Source organism: Diadema antillarum, unplaced genomic scaffold, assembly GCF_040938485.1.
Source record: "Diadema antillarum isolate AM-2024a unplaced genomic scaffold, OU_Dant_1.0 seq00000163_RagTag, whole genome shotgun sequence".
Taxonomy (NCBI): domain Eukaryota; kingdom Metazoa; phylum Echinodermata; class Echinoidea; order Diadematoida; family Diadematidae; genus Diadema; species Diadema antillarum.
This window is the reverse complement of record NW_027271234.1, coordinates 617,144-639,795: the sequence shown is the minus strand read 5'-3', so window position 1 is coordinate 639,795 and position 22,652 is coordinate 617,144. Positions and strand designations below refer to the sequence as shown.

General features: G+C 37.2%; 1 protein-coding gene across 1 annotated transcript in view; it reads left to right on the top strand.

Annotated features, from left to right (window-relative positions):
* Window positions 1–19,527, top strand: part of LOC139728068 (uncharacterized) — a 50,664-nt gene extending 31,137 nt beyond the window's left edge. The window contains exon 4 of the mRNA XM_071639030.1: window positions 19,376–19,527. Within this exon, the coding sequence (XP_071495131.1) occupies window positions 19,376–19,527 (152 nt within the window). The remainder of the gene's footprint in view (window positions 1–19,375) is intronic.
* Window positions 19,528–22,652: the final 3,125 nt, after the last annotated feature.

Below are 22,652 nucleotides of genomic sequence, written 5' to 3'. Positions count from 1 at the left end.
TCTAAGGTATTTACTCTCTCTCTCTCTCTCTCTCATTTTTCCTATACTTACAATATCATAATTGTACAATCATATCGGGTCAGAGAGAAAAAGTCCATACTTTCTGTAAAAAATGAAAATGTTTAAACCAATTTTATATGTTATGTCCTTGATCTCTCCTAGCGCTCTCACATTGATCAGACTAGGAAATACCGCTGCCTACTATTTAGAAATGAATGGATACTCTTATCATGCTTATCGTTGAATCAGTGTCTCATAGCAAGTCTTTGAGGCAAGATATGAAGTATGTAGATGATCACACACGCACAAAAAAATACCAATCTTCACCCCCTTAACAAACATTTAACGTTACATATGTCATTTCTATCACAAACACAAAATTTCTATCGCAAACACAAATACAGGTTGTGAGAGAGAGAGAGAGGGGGGGGGGGGGGAGACGACTGCGACATACTATACTCCGCTGTATGTTATACTTACACCATTCACCTGGTACAGGATGCAACACAGATCATCCTCCAATGATAAGCTGGATTCAATGACCAATCAGAGACGCAAAGTCATTATGATGACTTTTGATACTCATTCGTACAGATATACCTGAGGGTATAGTCAAATCTTAAAGGAAGGTCGATCGCACTGAATCAAATTTCGACCAACATTTTCCCGTTTGGAGCAACATCGGATTGGTTTATTTTCGTTGCTGCTCATACAAAGATGGACTCTTTTCTTCAAGAAGAATCAAGGTGTCTTGGGTTAGCGAGGTAACAAATTTTCCCAATATATACCAGTTCTATACGTATACCTGTTTAATTTATGGATGATCATACCTGCGACAATTCGTTGACTCTTAGCATGACACAAGACAGTGAGTGCATGGCTAAGTCATCCAGCCCTCTCGTGCAGGACCTCTTCATTGGTATATAATCCATTTAGATTTCTACAAGCATGGCTTGAACTTTTTACTGATGAAGGGTTTGGATTTGGGCTTTTTCTCGCATAGGGGAAGTCTCTGTACTGCAAAAACTGTTCTTTGAGTCCTCGACATTGTAACCTATCAATTTTCACGCTAGCATGGCCAGACAACAATTTCGACAACTTGGTTAAGAAGGACATAGTGGATGAAACGTCTTGTCCGTGGATTGGATTTACTGTGGGAGGGATCCTTGGGCTGCCTGTGTACAGTTTGAAATGGTCTTAGCCTTACCTATTAGACCACCAGTGGCCCCTCTTTTCAACTTGCTGTGAGCTTCAGAAACAAGTTTCTTTTACCATGGCTAACATATCAGACGTGTTTTCTCAAACATGGACTCCATTGTCTTCTTTCCTCACGGCAAACTTGGCACTGATCCTATCTTCGAACACACTGCTGTTAACGATCGTTAAGCATCAGGTCAAACAGCAGAGGACCACCAAACTTTTATACATGCTGTACGCCTGTGCGAACGTATGCTTCGGAGTTTGCTGGTATTTTTATTCGGTACTTTGGTACGAGAGTAACGCAGATCCCAGTTTTTGCCGATTCATAGTCGCGCTTTTCCCCGCTCTTAGTCGAATCACTCTGTGCCTGGTGTCGTCGTGTATTTGTGCTATCAGTCTTAATCTCTACGCGCTGTTAAGCCGACCACTTCGATATCAACTTGTAATAACAACCGTAAGAGTAAAGCTTGCAGTTGCAATTTGTATTCTGGTAACATTTTCTTTGTATGCTTTTCTGTTACCTTTCAAAGACTCTCTATTTACACAAAACTTTTATTGCCTGTGCGTGCTTGACGAGAACTGCCGCTTCCCCTCTTGGATCGTTATTGTGAGGAGAGCATCTCTGATTCTACCTCCAATGGTCAATCTATCGATGTCTACTACCTTCAATGTTTTGTCCCTTAGAATTGCACGGAAAAGCGCCAACTTCAATTGCGCAACTGAGGCTACATCAGCCAACAACAAACGAGTAGCAGTTTCCTCCCTTGGCTGTCTCAGGAATCGAATACATAAGTTTCATCCAACTGATAATCACCGGTTAACAAGACATAAAAACGTATTACAATTGAGGACGTTTCGTAAGCGCTCTCGGGTGAAAGGCGTGAAAACAATTCTCATTTTATCATGCATGTCTTTTGCCAGCTTGTCGCCGTTTGTCCTGTCGGCATCGTGGCCTGCCAGTAATATTTCTTACCATATAACGGATATATCCTTGACATCTAACGTCTGGATGCAGCCTTTGGTTTATATCATTACTAACAGTGAGGCTACACAAATTTGCAAAACTTTTGTTGGAAAGATCCTTTCAAAATAAATGCTTGGGGCTCGATGAAATAGTCGACCCGTTTGTTAGACATTGTTTCCCATTATCTATATGATGATATGAATGTTAATTAAAGTAAGTAAATTTTCCTGTTTGTGGGCCTTAACAACGTTTTCGTAATCCAAAGTGGTTTGTGAACCCTTCAAAGGTGAAATTTCTTTTGTTTAATCCGTGGCATAATACCAGTGGCGGATCCAGAGGGGGGCGCAACAAGCGCACGACCCCCCCCCCTTTATTTTTCGTTAAAAACAAAAGAAATAAAAAGAAAAAAATGAAATGAAACCCGGAAGTAGCACCAGAAATATTAGTCACGCCCCCCTTTATAGAATTCCTGGATCCGCCCCTGTAATACGATCGATACATAACTTCACTTTCTTGATGAAAATGTTTCAAGACAAAGTACTTATCTCCATTAGTTTACACTGGAGTCCAGTCCACTACAGATAAATATTCGTGCAAAATGCGAAAAGGTGTATTTTCAACCATGTCGACTGCCAGTTTGTAGCTGGGGACGTGGTAGTTTCGACTAATTAGATATTGAAGATGCTGTCGATAAGTGATCGAACATTGGATAATGATTGGACATGTCTGATAATGCAAAACCCGTTTTAATATCTCGGAGTAAATTGGTAAAAACGTTATCAATGAGTTTTGTGGATTTATCGGTTATTCTTGTGGGTTTTGCAACAACTGACACTAAGGATGAGGACAAAAAAAAACCTAAGAACTCTTGAGGTTTCAGTGAAACTAACAAAAGAAGCCTTGGGGAAACTAACGTGGTCAAATAAAAAATGAACAATCAAAATAACTGTACGCGCTTCTGATGATTACAAACACACGTCATCATTTCTACACAAATCTATTGGGACTTTTATGTGATTTTAGTCGAATAAGTGTTGAAGGTTTCAATTGATTGGGAGGGTCAGTGATATCACAGCCAAATTTAATTTCTTGAGCGTTGTCATTCATCTCTTTAGAAACCGTTTCGTATAATATAAACAATTATCAGGTTCAGTCACATGAGCTGCAGAATAATTGCAAACGAGGCGCTGAAAGCCATTGTCGTCCAGTGAGATGAATAGCAACGAAAGTAAGAAAAGATTGATGAAAAGAGTGAGGAAAGTGATGCTGGTATTGTAAAAAAAAAAAGGAGCATAGATAACACCGACATTTACAATGCTTGTAATTCTGTGCATATACCATCCCTCATTTTGATTATTATTCTATTTGTATATTTTGCTGCAGAACCACTGACCTCTCACTTTTTGAGACTTCTAAATTTCGTGAATGCTATCTCCCTTGCCATATTCCATCATCCTGGTGATGACAGACCGCATGTTTACTATGAAGATGACTTCCAAAGATACAGAAATGACAACCTGTGCCAATATCAAATATTTTTGCGATGTATATCAAATCCAGCGGGCCTGTTAATTCATGTGAATTTACAGTTGTTTTCTTGACGTGCATTTTCACGGGTAGGTCTAAGTCAAACACTGCTTATCAACTGTCTACAAAATGACAATCCATTGACAGCTACTAACAACAGTTAACATGCAACGGGGGTAGAATTATGAATTTTCCCGTGATTGTCTGCTCATAAGACTCGTCAAGTCAATGCCAGGTGTAAGCAAGAATAGGTAGTGCAGTAAAAGCGAATATCATGCCTCCCCTTCATTGGTGACGTCACATGAAATGATCTTTGACGGTCCATTTTAATGATGGATGAAAGTCGCCAGCCAATCAAAAGTGACTTTGCAGAAAATGGCACAGAAATTATCCGCGACTGTGATTATGCGAGTGATAGCCATTTGCATGCACATGCATTTAAGAAAGATCTAAACTAGTAAATACTTCATTCTGCTTTCCCGCATATCTATCCTCCTGTCCGTTGCTATAAATTTTTGCCAAATCTGATCCACCAGAATACACCGGTGTCTGTTCTGACGTTTGTGCTGAAATGAATTGAAATACACAGTGCTGGATGATCAGTCAACATTAGATTCTTCAGAATGTTACTTCGAAGTCTTTGAATATTGGACTAATGGAATATTGGAATATTGTGACGAAGAATTTATTATAATGGGATAATTTTAGGTGACTTTGAGGTGCTGTTCGTCAAAAGTAGATGTATCTTTTACTTTGACTTGGGGTTTCCAGAAAGCATCTATCTTTCGAAAGAATTTGCCTTTTTCGATTCAACATGGCAAACATCACAGAGTTAGAATGGACCCCAATGTGTTCATATCTGTCAGTGAACATCGCTCTATCCGTAGCTTCAAATTCACTGCTTTTGGCAGTCATTCGTCAACAGGTGCAACAGCATATAACGACCAAGCTCTTCTATCTGGCATATACATGTTTCAATATGTCGTTCGGAGTTTGCTGGTGTATCTATTCTATCGTGTGGTTTTTGGCCGACTCCGATCCTACATGGTGTAAAGTGATAGCAATGGTGTTCCCTGCACTGAGCCGAATCATACTTTGTTTGGTGTCATCGTGTATTTGCGCTATCAGCACCAATTTATTCATGATGGTGAGTCGACCACTTCGATATCACATTATTGTAACAACTAGGAGAGTTAAGATCGCTGCTGCGATATGCATTACGTTAACGCTTATCTTCTACATGCCTTTCTTACCTTTTTCAAACTCTCCTATCACCCATACCTTTTACTGCCTATGCGTGGTAGATAATTGTCCCTTTCCAGCATGGATCAATATCGCGAGGAAAGTAACCTTGGTCTTGCCTCCTTTAATCAACCTGACCCTCTCTACGACTTTGAATATCTTATCGCTGAGGATTGCACGAAAAAGCATGAAATTCGGTTCTGACATCAGCTCAGCTAGTTCCGAGAGCGTCTGTAATGTTGAAAATTCGTATCAAGCCGACAAGAGTAAAGGTAATCCATCCAAATTCCCAAAGAATCAGGGCCTTGTTAAAAGAGGGTCAAGTGCAGAAAACGTCCTCCGACGCGTGACGACGCGCCACAGATCTCGGGGCATGAGGGGGATCGTGACCATCCTCCTACTTGCGGGAATGTCCTTTGCCAGCTTAACACCTTTTGTAGTGTCCATGTCCTGGCCGGAGAGTAACTTGAATTACGTCATCATGGACATTGGTCTGACATCCAACATTTGGATACAGCCGCTGGTTTACATCGTAACCTGCAGCGAGGCAAAACGCATATGCATTTCTTTTCTTCGTAACATCGTCGGAAAGCAAAGATAATGGCGATTGAGAATTCCTTTCATCAAAGGAGAGCTCTAAAGGATCAACTCTATCCCTTTTGTAGGAGGTTATTAGCATATTTTAAGTATGGATTTCTTCGTTATAACTATGTTGTAAACATCCATGAATGATCGTAGTCTATGACAGGATGAGCGGACCTTGTTGTGCGGTGTATTACACCCACAATCAAGGCTCCTACAGTTAACCTCATGCTGTGGACGAACAATAAATTTCTTCAGGTAAATACTTCTTTACGAATGTGATTGTAAGAGTATTAAAACATATAGTAATGGTCCTCGTTCCAACGTCTGTTGTATGCAGATTCAAAAAGACTTGGCTCAAGATAGGGCCACACAAAGGACACGACTTATATATGGACTAAGACATGGGTGTTTATAACCCTCTTATGAATCAGTATAAGCATGATAATCATCATTCTGTTCAGACCTTTACCGCGCATTGCAGTTAGCATTGCATTTGACAATCGATATATACCAACATCAGATTTTAGTGCTACAAGTGATTTATTTTTACCTCGTGTAAATAATCTGATAAGCAAAAGGTAGGCCCTAAGGGGAACGAAAGCCATTGTGCGTAACACTTTAATACCTCTGCAGCAATGTACTTAAATTGTAATCATATCTATTATGTGAAGCTGGTGTTACGTTTGGTTTATATTGTATTGATTTGAAGACAACACACGTTGAACCTGGTGTCTTTAGATTACATCGGTTGTTGATACTATCACCATTTTCTATTATTACACCGATCTTGCTGTTTCGTATAATCATTGTATGAACATCAAGTCAGTGGTAGTCCTTGTAGATCTTTTTGTAAATTCAATTACACGGCTTGATCTCGTGATGCAAAACATTGTGTCAGCAAATGGTTGCCATTATATATATTTCAAACAAGAAACAAAATGGAGGACCAAGTTCAGGTGATTCTTTCTCGTGGAACAGGAACTTCAGTTGCATCAATTCTTTGATGGAGGTGGCATAACCTTTTGCATACGGGGAAAATTGATGTGCCATGTGCAAAGACATGAAGATTTCAAAATTTCGCAGAAGAGGAGTTTGAATAAAAGTAAAAAACAAAACAAAACAAAACAAAAACGATTAGGCCTCCGTAGCTCCAATTCCTGTTTTCCACCCCTTCAGGAAATAATTATGTTCAGATCGACTACAACGAAGAGCGGAATTTTGCTTCATTTGATAAACATTGCTGTTTACGAATGCGTATCAGTTATATTGTCTTTAGGTATTCCTGAAGAATTAACGTTTTCGTAGATGCAGTGTAAGTGAGATTGCACCTTACGACATTTTTGCATGCGGTAAACGTGTTCTATGTTGAGCTTTTAGATAACGCTAAGCATTCAAAATGAGTTAAGTAGATTAGGCTGTCATAATTATTTCACTTTGCAGTTTACCAATATTTAACATTTCGCTTCCTTGTATTCAGGTATTGATTAGATGATATCAGCGATTGTGTTTTGTAACGAGATAAATTCCTTGAAAATGTGAAAAAGAAGTTAGTTTAGCTGATAAAATTCATGTAGCCTTTGTATTTCGCTGTTTATATAAAGTTCTTGCCTGTTACTTAAAAATAGTTTAGCATAAGTATGTTATCATGGAGAAGTTTAGGTTGGGTAGATTTTGTGAACAAATTGAAAATGATGTGTATTAATTTCTGTTTTAAATTTTTCACGTGTACATTAAGTTGTATCAATTCATTCTTTTTGTCCTTGTTGATGTGCATAATACAAAGTCATGTTATTCGCGTTTCTAGTTCGCTTCAAAGTCTTTGACCATTTTCTAATATGTAGATACGAGTGTTAAAATATAGTGTAATGTTTTTTTTTTTTAATCAGTCGTGTTCTACGACGAAACGCTGTAAAATTTCTTTTTACGTTGTTACACCATTAGTTTCTCTTTTTCTGTCTTATCTGTCATTATATCAGATAACATAACCTTGATTATTTTACTGATCAAAACTCCCCCTTCAATTGATTCCTATAGATTCCATGTTAAACTGTTAAACTGTCGTTAGACTATTGCAATGTTTATTTCCTTTTTTCGGGTAGTTCTACACAGTGGATGGTATAAAAAGAAAGACACATTTACGGAGAAAAATAACAACAACAGTAATTGATGCAAAACAGGCTGTTCAATTGTTCAGACCATGTAATTATAGTAAACCACAGTTTCTACATATTAAGGGGTCTCCTTGACTTTTGATTAAAAACTCTGTGTCCTTTCGAAATACATGGAAAATAAACTTTAAACAGAACATGTTACATGAATGCGTCTGAAGAGCCAAATAAAATGTCATAAATCTTCGAACCTTATTTTTGACCGTAGTATAAGTGTAAGGCAGTACCCGGCTGAATTCATACTTTATCATCTTCTGCTGAGAGCGATATCATTCAGCCGTCATTAATGCAATTAATTGATGTTATGCTTTGAGTTATTAGAACATGATAACTATACACTGGTATCGAAATCAAATGACACGAATTGTGATAATTATTAGTTATATTTTGTGTTGCTTGTCATTGTGTTTTTCTTCCTGTAATTCTTTTGATATAAAATTTTATGTCAGCTTGAATTACAACATGATAATATCAGTTTCATGACGATAATTCTTTTGTGTTTGTGGAAAAATGTTCTGTGGAAAGCATTCTTTTTTTTTAATACCGAATAGATTTTATGTGTGATCCGAACAAAATAACCTCGAAAGGAGACCAGCTTTGAATATATCGTTTGGTCACAGGTAAGGGCGCGTATTTGCCGCAAAAGTGGTGACATGGACTATTTGCAAAGGATATGAGGGTCAGTTGCCATTAGACGTCAATCCTTGCCATTAGTGCCCTATTCAAGTTTACGATTCAATGAGAAAGTGATTGACAAGACATTAATGAGGTGATAATCATTTCCATTATAGCTAACACCCTTGACAAGTTGAGTGCTTCAACGAAACAGCGAATGATATACGTGTAAAGAGAGAGAGAGAGAGAGAGAGAGATACAAGATTTTTACCGACAAATCTCTGGTTTTGCATATTCAGGTATCATGATTACATTGTGTTTGCTCTATATGCAGCACTATCGTAGAAGCTTTAATGAAATATGTGATATAGGCATTGTTTGAGTTTCAGAGCCGCAATGTAAATGTTATTTACATATATGTTATTTCCTTAAACGCATCACAGGCTAGTAACTGATCAGTGGGAATGCTGAGGGATGATTGTTCCAATCCTTGTGGGATTCATTTAAGAGTACATTATATATCTACTGTTGTGTGAAAATCATTTGCTTTAGAACGGTCTCATATTCCAGTAATGTGCAGATTAATGCCCCGTCACTGACCAGGCACGCTAACCTGGAAACATTAAACTGCACATTACTTCTTTCAGAAATATATATATATATATATATATCGTTTTCAAGGGCTTGATGAGACAAACATAAAAGAAGAAAAGCAACCAATTTGCATGCATTTGAACAGAATAATGCAATGTATTTTGCCTTATTCTGTTCAAATGCATGCAAATTGGTTGCTTTTCTGCTTTTATGTTTATGTCTCATCAAGCCCTTGAAAAAGAGTCGAAAGCTTGGGAGAATAAAAGGCCATAGTAAACATTACTGCAACGTCTGCGAGTCATTCCTCCGTCACACATATACCTAAAGATAATGCAGCACCCACAACGTACGAGACCAAGCCCGCTTCACCTTATATATACATGTATTTATGTATATCTATATATATATATATATATATATATTTATATATATATATATATATATATATATATGTGTGTGTGTATGTGTGTGTGTGTGTATATATATATATATATATATATATATATATACATATATATATACATGTATATATGTGTGACAGAGGAATGACTCGCAGACGTTGCAGTAATGTTCACTAAAGCCCTTGAAAAAGAGTCGAAAGCTTGGGAGAATAAAAGGCCATAGTAAACATTACTGCAACGTCTGCGAGTCATTCCTCCGTCACACATATACCTAAAGATAATGCAGCACCCACAACGTACGAGACCAAGCCCGCTTCACCTTATATATACATGTATTTATGTATATCTATATATATATATATATATATATATATATATATATATATATATATGTGTGTGTTTGTGTATGTGTGTGTGTGTGTGTGTATATATATATATATATATATATATATATATATATATATATACATATATATATATATACATGTATATATGTGTGACAGAGGAATGACTCGCAGACGTTGCAGTAATGTTCACTATGGCCCATTATTCTCCCAAGCTTTCGACTGTGTAAGCAGTCGTTTTCAAGGGCTTGATGAGACAAACATAAAAGAAGAAAAGCAACCAATTTGCATGCATTTGAACAGAATAATGCAATGTATTTTGCCTTATTCTGTTCAAATGCATGCAAATTGGTTGCTTTTCTGCTTTTATGTTTATGTCTCATCAAGCCCTTGAAAAAGAGTCGAAAGCTTGGGAGAATAAAAGGCCATAGTAAACATTACTGCAACGTCTGCGAGTCATTCCTCCGTCACACATATACCTAAAGATAATGCAGCACCCACAACGTACGAGACCAAGCCCGCTTCACCTTATATATACATGTATTTATGTATATCTATATATACATATATATATATATATATATAGTTGTATAAAGAGGTTGATATGAGGGTAACATTATGATGAAGATGATGATGATGATGATGATATGTGTGTGTGTTTGTGTGTGTGTGTGTGTGTGTGTGTGTTAGGGTTTTCGTTTGTTTGGTTTTACCAACATAATGCAAATACAAAGAATATATGCATATACACGTTAAATACCGGTAGGCCTATGTGTGTAACCATTCACTAAACACACACACACGGGAACACTGCAAAAAGTCCGGTGTTAAATAGTGAACACCGAGCTGGTGTTAAATTTTCGGTGCTCATTTATGGTGTTAAATTAACACCTCCGGATGTCATTTCCAAATTTTAAACTGTTTTTTGAAGAGTTTCTTAGTAACTGCACTTCTTGTTGATTTTTAATTTAAACAAGACGATCAAGAATTTTACATTAAAATACTAGATTTTTGAAAAAATGTGAAAATATATTTACACCAAAGTAACACCAGCTGGTGTGGTCCCTTATTGAAGCTGGACGGGTATTAAACCATTGATATTAACACCAACAAATATCAAATCAACACCATGTGGTGTCATTTTTGAATTAACACCAGTACAGTGTCAAAATAACACCAGGTACAGTGTCAAATGAACACCACGAAGTGTCAGGTGAACACTTTTTAACACCATCACAGTGCATTTTTAACACCTGTGGGTGTGGTCCTCTAGTGAAGTTTGATCGGTGTTAGATTGAACACCCGTGGTGTTAAATCTAACACCGATGTTTTTACAGTGAATGCTTAGGGCCCACATGCCTAAGGGTAACAGTAAATTAACTATACCATTGTGGGCCCTGTATCACCCAATGTAATATCAACGTTAAATGTAATATATGTACACCTTAACCCTAGCTGTAATAACAACCCTAAATGTATACGTTTTAATGATAAATGTAATAACTGAATCAACCCTATACATGTCATCCTTAAATGTTATAGCAACCCCAATACCTGTACGTTTTACATTAAATGTAATAACCACGACTGAAATGTAATACTTTTCAACCCTTAATCTAAACCCCCCACATCTTAACCATCATTGTGATAGCAACCCTAAATCTAACACATCTTATTAAACCTAAATGTAATGGCAAAACTAAACTTTAATTCTTTCTAACGCCTATATGTAACATTCAAGTCAACCTTAAGTTTAATACATTTTAACCCTCAATAACTGAAGACAATCCTTAAATGTAATAAGAACCCTACATATAATACATCTTAACCCGAAATGTTATAACCACTCTAAATGTAATGTATCTAAACCCTAAATGTAATACAAAAATGTCGGATGCATTCCACCACGAAGTGTCGGCCGAGGCATTATGTTTCGGGTTGTCCATCCTTAATGTCTGATTACGTAGATTCATTTATACGAATGTTTTTGATTTATTCTAAAAATATATATATATACATATCTAATGCGTATAAATGCTTTTTTAGTGAAAATATTTGTCCCTGCTCTCTCAGCATGGACTGCAATAACTCCCTTTAACCTAGGGGCAATGATGGTGAGGTGATAATGTATGTCCACCGTGTTACTTCTCAGTCTCAATGGAATCATCTTCTTAAATTGGTTATCAGCTGAACCATCTTTACTTCATACATTCCATACACCCCTTTTCAAAACGTACTCTGTTGGGTAGAAACGTATCCTCATAATTGCTTCCTGTCGTTTGTCGTTGGATTGACAGTAACAATTCATAGTCAACAATTCATATTCTTCCGATGTCTTTGTAAGAAACATGCAGGGTAAATTCACAGACATAAGATTATAGGTCCATATCTCCTGTAAGAGTATATCTAAATCAATGTCATCATTAATATCAGTATCGTTATCAAATAAAATCAGCATCCTAATTCTATCATTTGTGTGCATGAATGATTTCCTTTGCATCGCAAAAAAAAAAACCCCACCTCAATGCATTTCTAAAACTAGATCTGAGATAAAGACTCAGAATGCATCTACGTACAAACCACCACGTGCCTCAACTAGGATATAATTGACTGGCATGTCACCGAGTGCAAGCGATTTGATAGTGGTAGGTAAATACACCGGTAGGCCAACAGTCAGAATCCCTTTTCCTATCCACCTGAACTCTATGAACGTTGTGAAGAGAAGGGATGCATCATTGGGAGTAGCATCCATCAGACAGCAAGATAATATGCTGAAATTTGTGAAGACAACCCAGTTATGAGCGACAAATTATCAATATTGAAAAGATTTATTTGACTTAGTGTTCCACGCAATGTGTGTTTCTTTGCACATAGACATAATTAACTTCCTTTTATTTCGTTTCTTTAAAGAGGGGGGGGGGGGGACAGTGATTACAAGGGCAGCGCTGAAAGCAACACTGCGGGTACGTAGAATGGAGCATAATGTTCACGTGGTAATTTACAATCAAACTTAAAGGCCGTTGTCGAAATTTTCGCTCTGCTGCCACAGGCTATGCGTCTCTTGAATATGCATTTCTTTGAGATAAAGTTATGAGTTCAAAAATAGTGTATGTAGTCAAACTGATCTTATTTCAAAAACACGTAACATCGTACTCAACCTCCCCCCCCCCCAAAAAAAAAGCAATATAGAGAAACATAAAAATGCTATGAAAACCTAGTAAAACACAAATTTAACTTTTACCTTAACTCATATACCCCTTTCATAAACTCAATTATGCGGATAACATCCGCACAATTTGGTCGTAAAATCGGAGCGGGCAAGAATTATCCGGGGTTTTTTTTCGACGCTTCTATTATCCGCATAATAGCAGCATCGGGACCAGATTTGGAATTTGTGAACGCAAATCCAAAGTTATGCGGATTGCCGGGGTGCGGTCAAAAGATCACCTGTCTTTCCCGCAGGAGGGACGTGTGCAGTCGCCATGACGATTATCAGCCTTTTTCCAGACGAGCGCTCGTACAAAAAAATGCGGATAATTTTCAGAGTTTGTGAACGCATTTTTTATTGAAGTGTCCGCATAATTCTTAGGCGGATAATTTGAGGGTGAGTTTATGAAAAGGGTGATAGAGTGTGACTGTCAGAGAACATAACCAGAGATATCAGGATTTGATTTGTTGTTTCTCTGAAAGGTATCAATCACCGTGAAGGTGATAATACTATTTCACGTTCACTTCAATTGACTCTGATGGATTCGGGTAAATTGACAGAAGTATAATGGTAGTGGTTCCATCAAAAGCGGAATTGGAAAAGAAATGTGATGAACGTTGAAGTACTAATTAAGGATCACATGCTTCGAGGACAGAAAGACAAAAAAAACAACAACAGGAACTTAAACACACACACACACACACACACACACAGAAATAAACAACAATCATGATCGATTTCTTTGTGTATCCTTCATTTCTGTTGAGATATTATAGGCACCATTTTGTATGATCATCAGTCAAATGCTGCAGTAACAAGGGGCAGATTTGTTTAGGTACAACCTTTCCGTATCTACAAGGGTGATCCGATAAGACTTAACTGTAATTTGCATCCCTGTGACAGAATCCACTTGGCTACTTAGTCAAGAATCGTCTGCCAGTACCTGCGACTTTTTTTTTATATTCCAAATTTAGTCTTTGTTGATGGGTGTTATATAAAAAATATTTTGCCCTCGTCTTATTGTTTCTCTTGAAGAGGATCATAGCATTAGTTTTGTATAAGTTTTCATTTTGAAAGAGAATGTTGACGCATTATCGAACTGTCGGTTATTTTCAAATCCCTTGATTAATTTTGAGATTGAGATGACTATCACTAAAGCTAATATCAAAGCGCATGGAGATAGCAATCGAAAACCCATTATAAAAAGCTGCTGGAGATGTCATCAACAATTATTATAGTCCATGGGCCAAGAGGCGAAAAATTGGTTATTGGTACCATCTCAGGTGGCAATACCTTTTTGGTGTCATTTTGTTTGTTGGGCATAGATATGCTTATCAAGCTATGATAGCATTTCCAAATGAGTAGCTTAGTCCTAACAAATGAATTTTTAACCAATTTGGTCTCGTTTTTATATCCCTATACTTCTGAATCGAGGCTAACCGCTATAGAAACAAGAGCACGGTCTTCTGTATGTCCATGGAGCTCATGGTATGTCCACAGGTGTTCTGTTGTAAACGCGGTGCGCTTAGTCTTTATTCAAGGCGGCGAAGGGAATATCCAAAGGGTGATGCTGTCCAGAGCTAAACGCGGTGCGTTTAGTCTTTATTCAAGACGGCGAAGGGAATATCCAAAGCCTATGATACAGTGTATATCCCTTTATCTAAAAAACAAACAAAAAAGCAATTCCTCGTGGATTTTGCCGTATTTTTGATTATTCATCATTTTCCGGTGAAAACGCTGAGGTGAAAACACTAATGCCACGCCAATGTAGCTTTATTTCCATCAAACAATGAACCGGTACACTACAATACGTAATGATAAATACTATTGTAAATGAACAGAGTGATTTTTGTTTAAAACTGATGTATTTGTTGAGAGGGTAGTATAAAAACAGTATAGATAATTCCTTTTATTAGTAACTTTAGATATGATAGCGGTACATTGTTTTGTTTTGTTGTGGTTTTTTTTTTTGCAGTGTTTACCAGAACTGATATTGTTATTAATCAGACAAACACACACACACACACACACACACACACACACACACACGGAAACAATTGTCACACAATTAGTCCATGGGCAAAGACCCGAAAAATGGGTTACTGGTACCACCTGAGGTGGCAAGTTCTAGTTGTGCATTTTGAAATGGCATATATCTAAGGAATATTATTTTGCTATAATAGCATTTCCAGAGTAGTAGCTTAGTCATAGATTTCAGCCATCAACCCGACCAATGCCAAATATTTTTGACGCTCTTTGACCAAAGACAGGTAGAGTGTGACCTTTGAAAATTTCAAGGTTTTTAAACCAATTCCTCTGAAATTTGGCACATATATTTAGCATATGATGCTCTAAGAAAATGACAACATCAAAATTTCACCAAAACGTCGGATGGGGGTGCACTCAGTCAAAATACAATAAAAACAAAGAAAAATGTTCAGATTGATGTTCAACTACTTTATTCTAAATCATGAATTGAGTATGTGAGGTAAAACAGAATCCAATTGTGCACTTATCTTATTTCAAATCTGCAAAGACAAAGGAACACATTTTGAGCCTTGTTTTGACAAATTTAGTGCATTTAAAGGGCCAAATCTTGCAAGAAAGTGATGTTTACCACATAAGAAATAGAGACAAAATTAAAGAGGGTGCTATAACAATTGTAATAATTAATTAATATTTCCTTAAAACAAAATTTGTTGTGGTTCTAACTGTATATATGTATTGCTTCGAAGCAGATTATCAGGCGCTATAACAATAATGATATTGTAATGGAGACGCTGCTATAAGATATAGTATTATTCAGGACAAAATATTACCTCGAAAAATTTAAAAACAAAATGCACAGAAAAACAAAACTTGTTTAATCTTATTTTCATATTTCATGTGAAGAAATTATATCGAGCCATGCTAGAGACTTTTCCCAATCACACATCATTGGAAAAGCAATAAGAATTATTCACAAATTGATTTTATATGCTGGTTGCAGTGGCAACCAGAATGGGTCAACTCACATAAATCATATTTTGTTTGAAATTTGGAGATCATCGGATAAGAACCTCAGCAACGGATGTATATGGTGTAAAAAGGGTGATGTTCGTCTCACCTTCCTTGTATAAAGGGAGCCCCTCACCTTCGGGCGTCTTTACATTATGTGACAATTGTCTCCGTGTGTGTGTGTGTGTGTGTGTGTGTGTGTGTGTTTTGTTTTGTTTTTTGCCTGATTAACAACAATATTCTGGTAAACACTGCTAAAAAATGTACTGTTATCATATCTAAAGTTCCTAATAAAAGGGATTATCTATACTGTTTTTACACTACCCTTTCAACAAAAATCACTCTGCTCATGTACAATATTATTTATTATAATGTATTGTAGTGGACCGGTACATTGTTTCTGCATTATCTTTCATTGTTGGATGGAAATAAAGCGACAGTGGCGTGGCATTAGCGTTTTCACCGTAGCGTTTTCACCGGAAAATGATGAATAATTGAAAAATACGGCAAAATCCACTAGGAATTGTTTTTTTTTGTTTGCTTTTTACTCGAAGATTTTGGAGTGATCCCAGACGTCACTCTAAAACGAGTGAAAACGAACATTTTCACTCAAAATTCACTCCAATTTCACTCTAATTTCACTCTTTTTTTGTATTCACTCCTTTAAGAGTGAATATTTTCACTCGATTTTTTTTTAGAGAGTAGATAAAGGGATATACACTGTATCATTAGCTTTGGATATTCCCTTCGCCGTCTTGAATAAAGACTAAGCGCTGTGGACATCATAACCCTTGGATATTCCCTTCGCTGCCTTGAATAAAGACTAAGCGCACCGCGTTTACAACAGAACACCTGTGGACATACATAAGACAGTGCTCTTCTTTCTATAGCGGTTTGTTTCGATTCAGAAGTAAAGGGATATAACAGCGAAACCAAACGGGTTAAAATTTCATTTACTAGGACTAAGCTACTCATTTGGAAATGCTATCATAGCTTGATAAACATATCTATGCCCGACAAACAAAATGACACCAAAAAGGTTTTGCCACCTCAGATGGTACCAATATCTGGCCTGGCCCATTGACTATTAATCTTGATGCGGAAAAATCGGGATGGCTTTTCATGGTAAACTAATTCACCTTGAGCTTTCATTATCAATCATATCACATTCTAGATATATTGGTGTCATACTCAGTTGATATCCTTGTCATGCAAAGTCACCCTGCCTTTACACAAAACTACCGTTACGTTTATGTGTATTTGCATTTGTTTTAAGTTATTTTCTATGAACGCAGTGATTGACAAGTGACAGGGAAACATAATGACCACAACGTAATGTTTAAGTAAATAGTTTCATTAAACTCGAAAAGACTATCACAATGTTTATACAATGCGAAGGGACAATTCCTATTATTAATGTTAATGTCATTGATGTTCACTTTACACTTAACACCACTCTAAGTATACATTCTCTCAGAATAGATATCTCTTCACTCATATATTTCATGACGTCTTTCATTTGTAAACAGTATATTTGGCCGAAACTGTACCGCAAGTCTGTATTCAACGCAGAATATATTATACGCTGATATTGGTTTTCTTTATTGAGCAAATACACAGTTTCAATGTCAGCAAGTGAATTTAATCGCGACTGGCTAATGGGGGAGGGGGGAGGGTAGAAAACTGCATTATCAGGTACACCTTTGTTCTTTAATGAGCAGAATCTCATAACGAAACACGTTTCGATCATAGACTATAGATGAGTGATGGTGGTGTACCTTTTTGCTCAGTCGCTGCGTAACTTGACAAACTGAAATTATCAATATGATCTCCCATCGTGATTGGAGAGAGACTTTTTCCCAGAGATTATTTTTAAGTGTCTTCAGTAATATTGGTTCATGACCCATGTGCTTTTCACGTGCTAAAGTCAGTAGTATGCTTAGTGCTAGCTTGGAAGGTAGCTTTGCTTCACGAAATGTGATTGTGTCCGCAGAAGCATTAAATCCACAAGCAATTACTGGAAGAGCTGAGAAGCATCGAAGTATACCCGTCCACAAAACAGCTGGGATAATTTGCAGAGAAGATTCTCATTCGTTATCAGCTTGTCAACCAATCGACTGGTGCCGCGTGGGCCTATCAGCGATCACGCAATGTTGCAAACGCAATGATTAAAAGCACATCAAAAATCCTCGCCAACCTTTTTGGCGTTAATAAAACAGCAAAATGTTAAATGCCTCTACGGGGATTGTTCATTCTTCGACAAGAGAGTGTGGGTATAAGGGTTTCTTTTCCACTCTGTGACGACAACAACGACAAAGAAAAGGAGAGGAAGACAAGTCAGTGAGCAAAAGAACGAGTTTGATGTTTTGGAATATGACGGACAACTTCTGATTCACCGTCGATTACAGAACACATTGCTATCGTAATGCGCAGCTGTAATCACTTCTAACTAACGTTGTTAAAGGTGTGTCGCAATATTTTCATAAATGGGGATCATTCCTTCGAGTAATTAATTTCACATCAGACGGAAATACAAACTATTGCGCTATCGTCTTGATACTCTTCAACATGGTGGCCCAGGGAAATTCCTATAGCAAGGCATATGATAGGAGCATTTGAGTACCTTAAGTGAGAGGCCAAGTAAAACTGAGAGGGACAAAGCTGAATGAAAATGGCCAACATCACCAGCCCACGATGGACTCTTTTCTGCACGTCGCAGACTATTAACATGGCTATGTCGCTATCATCAAACACGTTTTTCCTTGCCATCATCCAGCAGCAAGTATTGCTGCAAGATATAACGAAGCTGCTCTACCAGGCTTTCGGGATACTGAATCTGCTTCATGGCCTGTTTTACAGCCTCTATTCGATCTTGTGGAACGTGGCAAGCGGGAACACCGTTCTCTGTGCACTCATCGCTAAAGTGTTTCCTGTCCCGTATAGAGTTACGAACTGCCTTGTTTTGTCTTGCGTTTGTGCCATCAGCATCAATATGTACGTCATGGTTTGTCGTCCCCTCCACTACTACAGTATAATTACAATGAAACGCATCAGAGGTGCAGCTCTTATCATAATGATGCTCATGATTATATTCTACTCCCCCTCTTTCCCGATTCCGACTTTGCCATTTTCTCACAACATATTTTGCCTCTGTGTTCTCCAGTTGGACAAAGACTGCCATTTTCCAAGATGGGTAAATATCTTCAGGAAGTGTTCCTTGATTATTCCCATCATCATCATCTTGGTAGTCTCTACCAGCATCAATATTAAGTTGCTCCGAATAGCGCAGACAAATGCCAGAGCTATTTGCGCCGAAAACATCGCAACGCAAACAGGAGACAATCTGGTGCATTCTACCGCACGAGAGACGCCTTCGGAAATGGACCGAGATGGCACACATTCTTCGAGGAGAAGAACACTTCGTAGTCGTAGCTTTCATCACGGTTTTCGTCGCACTAAAGGTATCGGGACCATCTTCCTGATCACAATCCTGTCTTTCCTGTGTTGGGTCCCCTATATGGTCTCTGCAGCATGGGAGGAGGGAGTGATAGTATACTACGTCATGGACACGGCGATCGTAGCGTGCACATGGCTTCAGCCACTTGCCTACCTAATCAGTAACCGGGAGGCGAAGGGGATAGTTGTCAGCTGTTTCCGTTGCGTCTACACGGGAACCAGGTGATTTTAGTAACATTGAAGTGCTCCCTATCGAAAATGCATACAGTAATGAAAGTTATTATAATTAATGATCATTTGTTGATTGCAGATACTCACTGGATAATGTCTTTAAACATTTCGAAGGCTTGTAAATTCGAAAATGAAATAAGGTTCTTTATTTCGAAGGTTCATAAATTCGAAAATGAAATAAGGTTCTTTATTCCGAATGTGTGTGGTAATCCGAAAGTAGATTAAGGTTCGTTGTTCTGAAACATACACATTCCGGATAACTAGATCCTATTAACTATTAATCCGCATATGATATAGGGTTGTTTATCCCAATATTTGCAAGGTTATCCCGAAGATTCTTTGTTCGAAAACTGAATAAGGTTCATTATTATGAAGGTTCGTTAATCCTAAAAATTAAGAAAAAAAAGAGCTAACGGAACTCCGGGATTACAGATCTCATTTCGTTTTCAGGATAACGAAACATCCGGAAAACGAACTTCATTTCATTTGATGCTATTTTTACTGTTTCTAACTAAAACAGATGATTTACCAGATATCAAATCAATAAAACATATCAACAAACTGCATTCATTTACTTAACAGAAAGAACAGATCAACGAAAGGGATTTGTTCTATGATTGCTGTAACGGACTCTTAGAATGAGGGTGTGCGGTGGGGGGGGGGGGGGCTTAATTATACAGACCTAGTATTAGTCTGAAAACTCCCGTGACAGCTGTGTGATTTCAGTGTATTAGACAAGAAAAGTCCACAGTGATTGACATATTTTCGCTCAATTTGAATCCCTTTTTGGCCACTATTAATCTTTAAATCTGAGAATATGGTGACCTGAAATAAAAGCAAACAAAACAAACAAGTTTTAATCGCTGCCCTATTGGGTACCCAAAAGATAATCGTTTTGGAAGTTTGGCAGCCAGACCAGTTAGGCACCGCTAATGTCGAGCCCTATGATACATAATGTTTGTGGTTATATCAGGTGGCAACGCTATGTAAAATCAGAACAAATTTATGGATTGGCGACAGAATTAAGTCACTTTTCTCGATCCATACTGTGACTTGTCGTAACGCCATATTTGCCCAAATAAGATCTATTTTAATTATCTGATTTATGCAATTATCAAGCCAAATGCAATAATGCTGCATGTTTGTACACGTATTCAGGCTCTGTGAACAAGGTGAATGTTTAAGGTACCAAAATATCATGACAATGTTGATAATCAATATTATGCTGGCATGTCGTTGCGTTTCATAATTATCAAAATAATCATTACTGATAATCTAAATAACATTAGATAGAAGATCGGGTAAGGATTGCATAGAGTGCTAAAGTCATTGGAAGGTATCACTTAAAGAATAAAAAACACTGATATACAATAATATTCAATGAAGACTTGGTAATACATAATACTGAAATAATACATATAACTACCAGAATCTCATTCTGATGTACTTTTGTCTCAAAGCGTTTTTTTCCCTATGGTGTCAACGGCCTGAACGACGAAAGGTCTGTACCTATGCAATACCGATTGAAGAAGCAAAAATGATCAAACAGGTAATTTTTATGTCAGTCATTGTAAAAGATAGCTCTCGTATACGTATCAATCTATTCATCGCATCAGGATGGCATAAATTTGTAGACTTAATGTGTAAGAAAACATAAATCTCTCGAAGTGGCTTGGCTTGCCATCGATGTATACGACATAACAGCGCGGAGTCAGTCTGGTTTTTGGTTGTGTGTGTGTGTGTGTTAAAAAATCAATGTGCGAATACGTAATACATGAGATTTATATGGGCTGAGGTTTGTAATATAATTATAACGCACAGTAAATAGTCGAGTTAAAAACTGTTACCATTGGTTACGGAAGGGCATGAAGTAGCCCTCTTATGACGTGTGTAAACACCAACACTGAGTTGATCATTCTTGTTCAAGAGTTGACCACTCGACAAACCTGCGAAAGGCATGCAATAATATTCATTCTGTTCATTGTTCATTGATTCATGGAGAAAAAGAATGGTGTATTGTGTTGTTGTTGTTTTTTTTATGCCAGACACGTCTTGTCTGATGTGTCTTTGGTAATGAATATCAATAGGTAATGAATCATTAAGGCGATATTCAACGCCATATTACTCAAGTTAGCTTAACCGAGGAGTAGCATACAATCAGACTCAATTAATCTAGAATGAGAAAGCAATGTAATTTAAAGTTTCTTATGTTTTTCACAAATTAGAAATATCAATCACGACATACTCAAATTGTAGATTTGGTGATGATAATTATCAGCACATAAGTGTTCACTCAATTTACGTTTTGTCAAATATGAGATAAATAATCATATCAAAATGTCGTGACCTGTGTATTAAATGTAGTCTTAAAATAATATAACAAAGAAAGGGTTGAGGAGGAATCTGGCTACAGTTGGTAAACTTCTAGCCAAAAGCATGTTTTAAATCACATTTTCATTATAGGTCCCATCGGTTTTCTCTATAGCATTCCCTTACTTTGATTGAAACTGACCACCAACCGCTTTGTTTTTTGTTTGAATTTTATCGTGTATATCCAAGCTGGATAACATCTACATTATCATACACGTACTCTGTTTTACTTCATGTATTTCCACCGAGAATTTTTTTTTTTTCGTTGAAACCAAGGAGAGAGTTGTGACGGATACTGTAGTATCATCGTCTCCATTTATATATTTTTGGTGTGTGGTTTTTCGTAAGCCTACCTTTCCGTGAAAATATGCGAAACTTTAAGATTCTATACCTTTTTTCTCTTTTTTAATATATATTTCGATGAGTCGACTAAAAAATAAGGTAATACTGCACTTTAATCTCTCCTCCGCTCTCTTTATTTCCTTTCATGGATGGAACAACGCCTCTTATTGATTGATACGTAAGAAACTGTTATTACACTAAGTGGTTTCAATAGGCATATTGATTCTCCTGTCTGTAACCGGATATGCACATTTTATTTGATTGGTAAAGATGATTCATTTACCATGCAATATTGAACATTCATTTGTATATTACTCAAAGAACGTGATAGATCATTCTTTTTTTTTCTTCTCTTTCTTTTGATTACCAGAGGGAAGACGAATGGACGGTGAGCAATGTATCCTGACA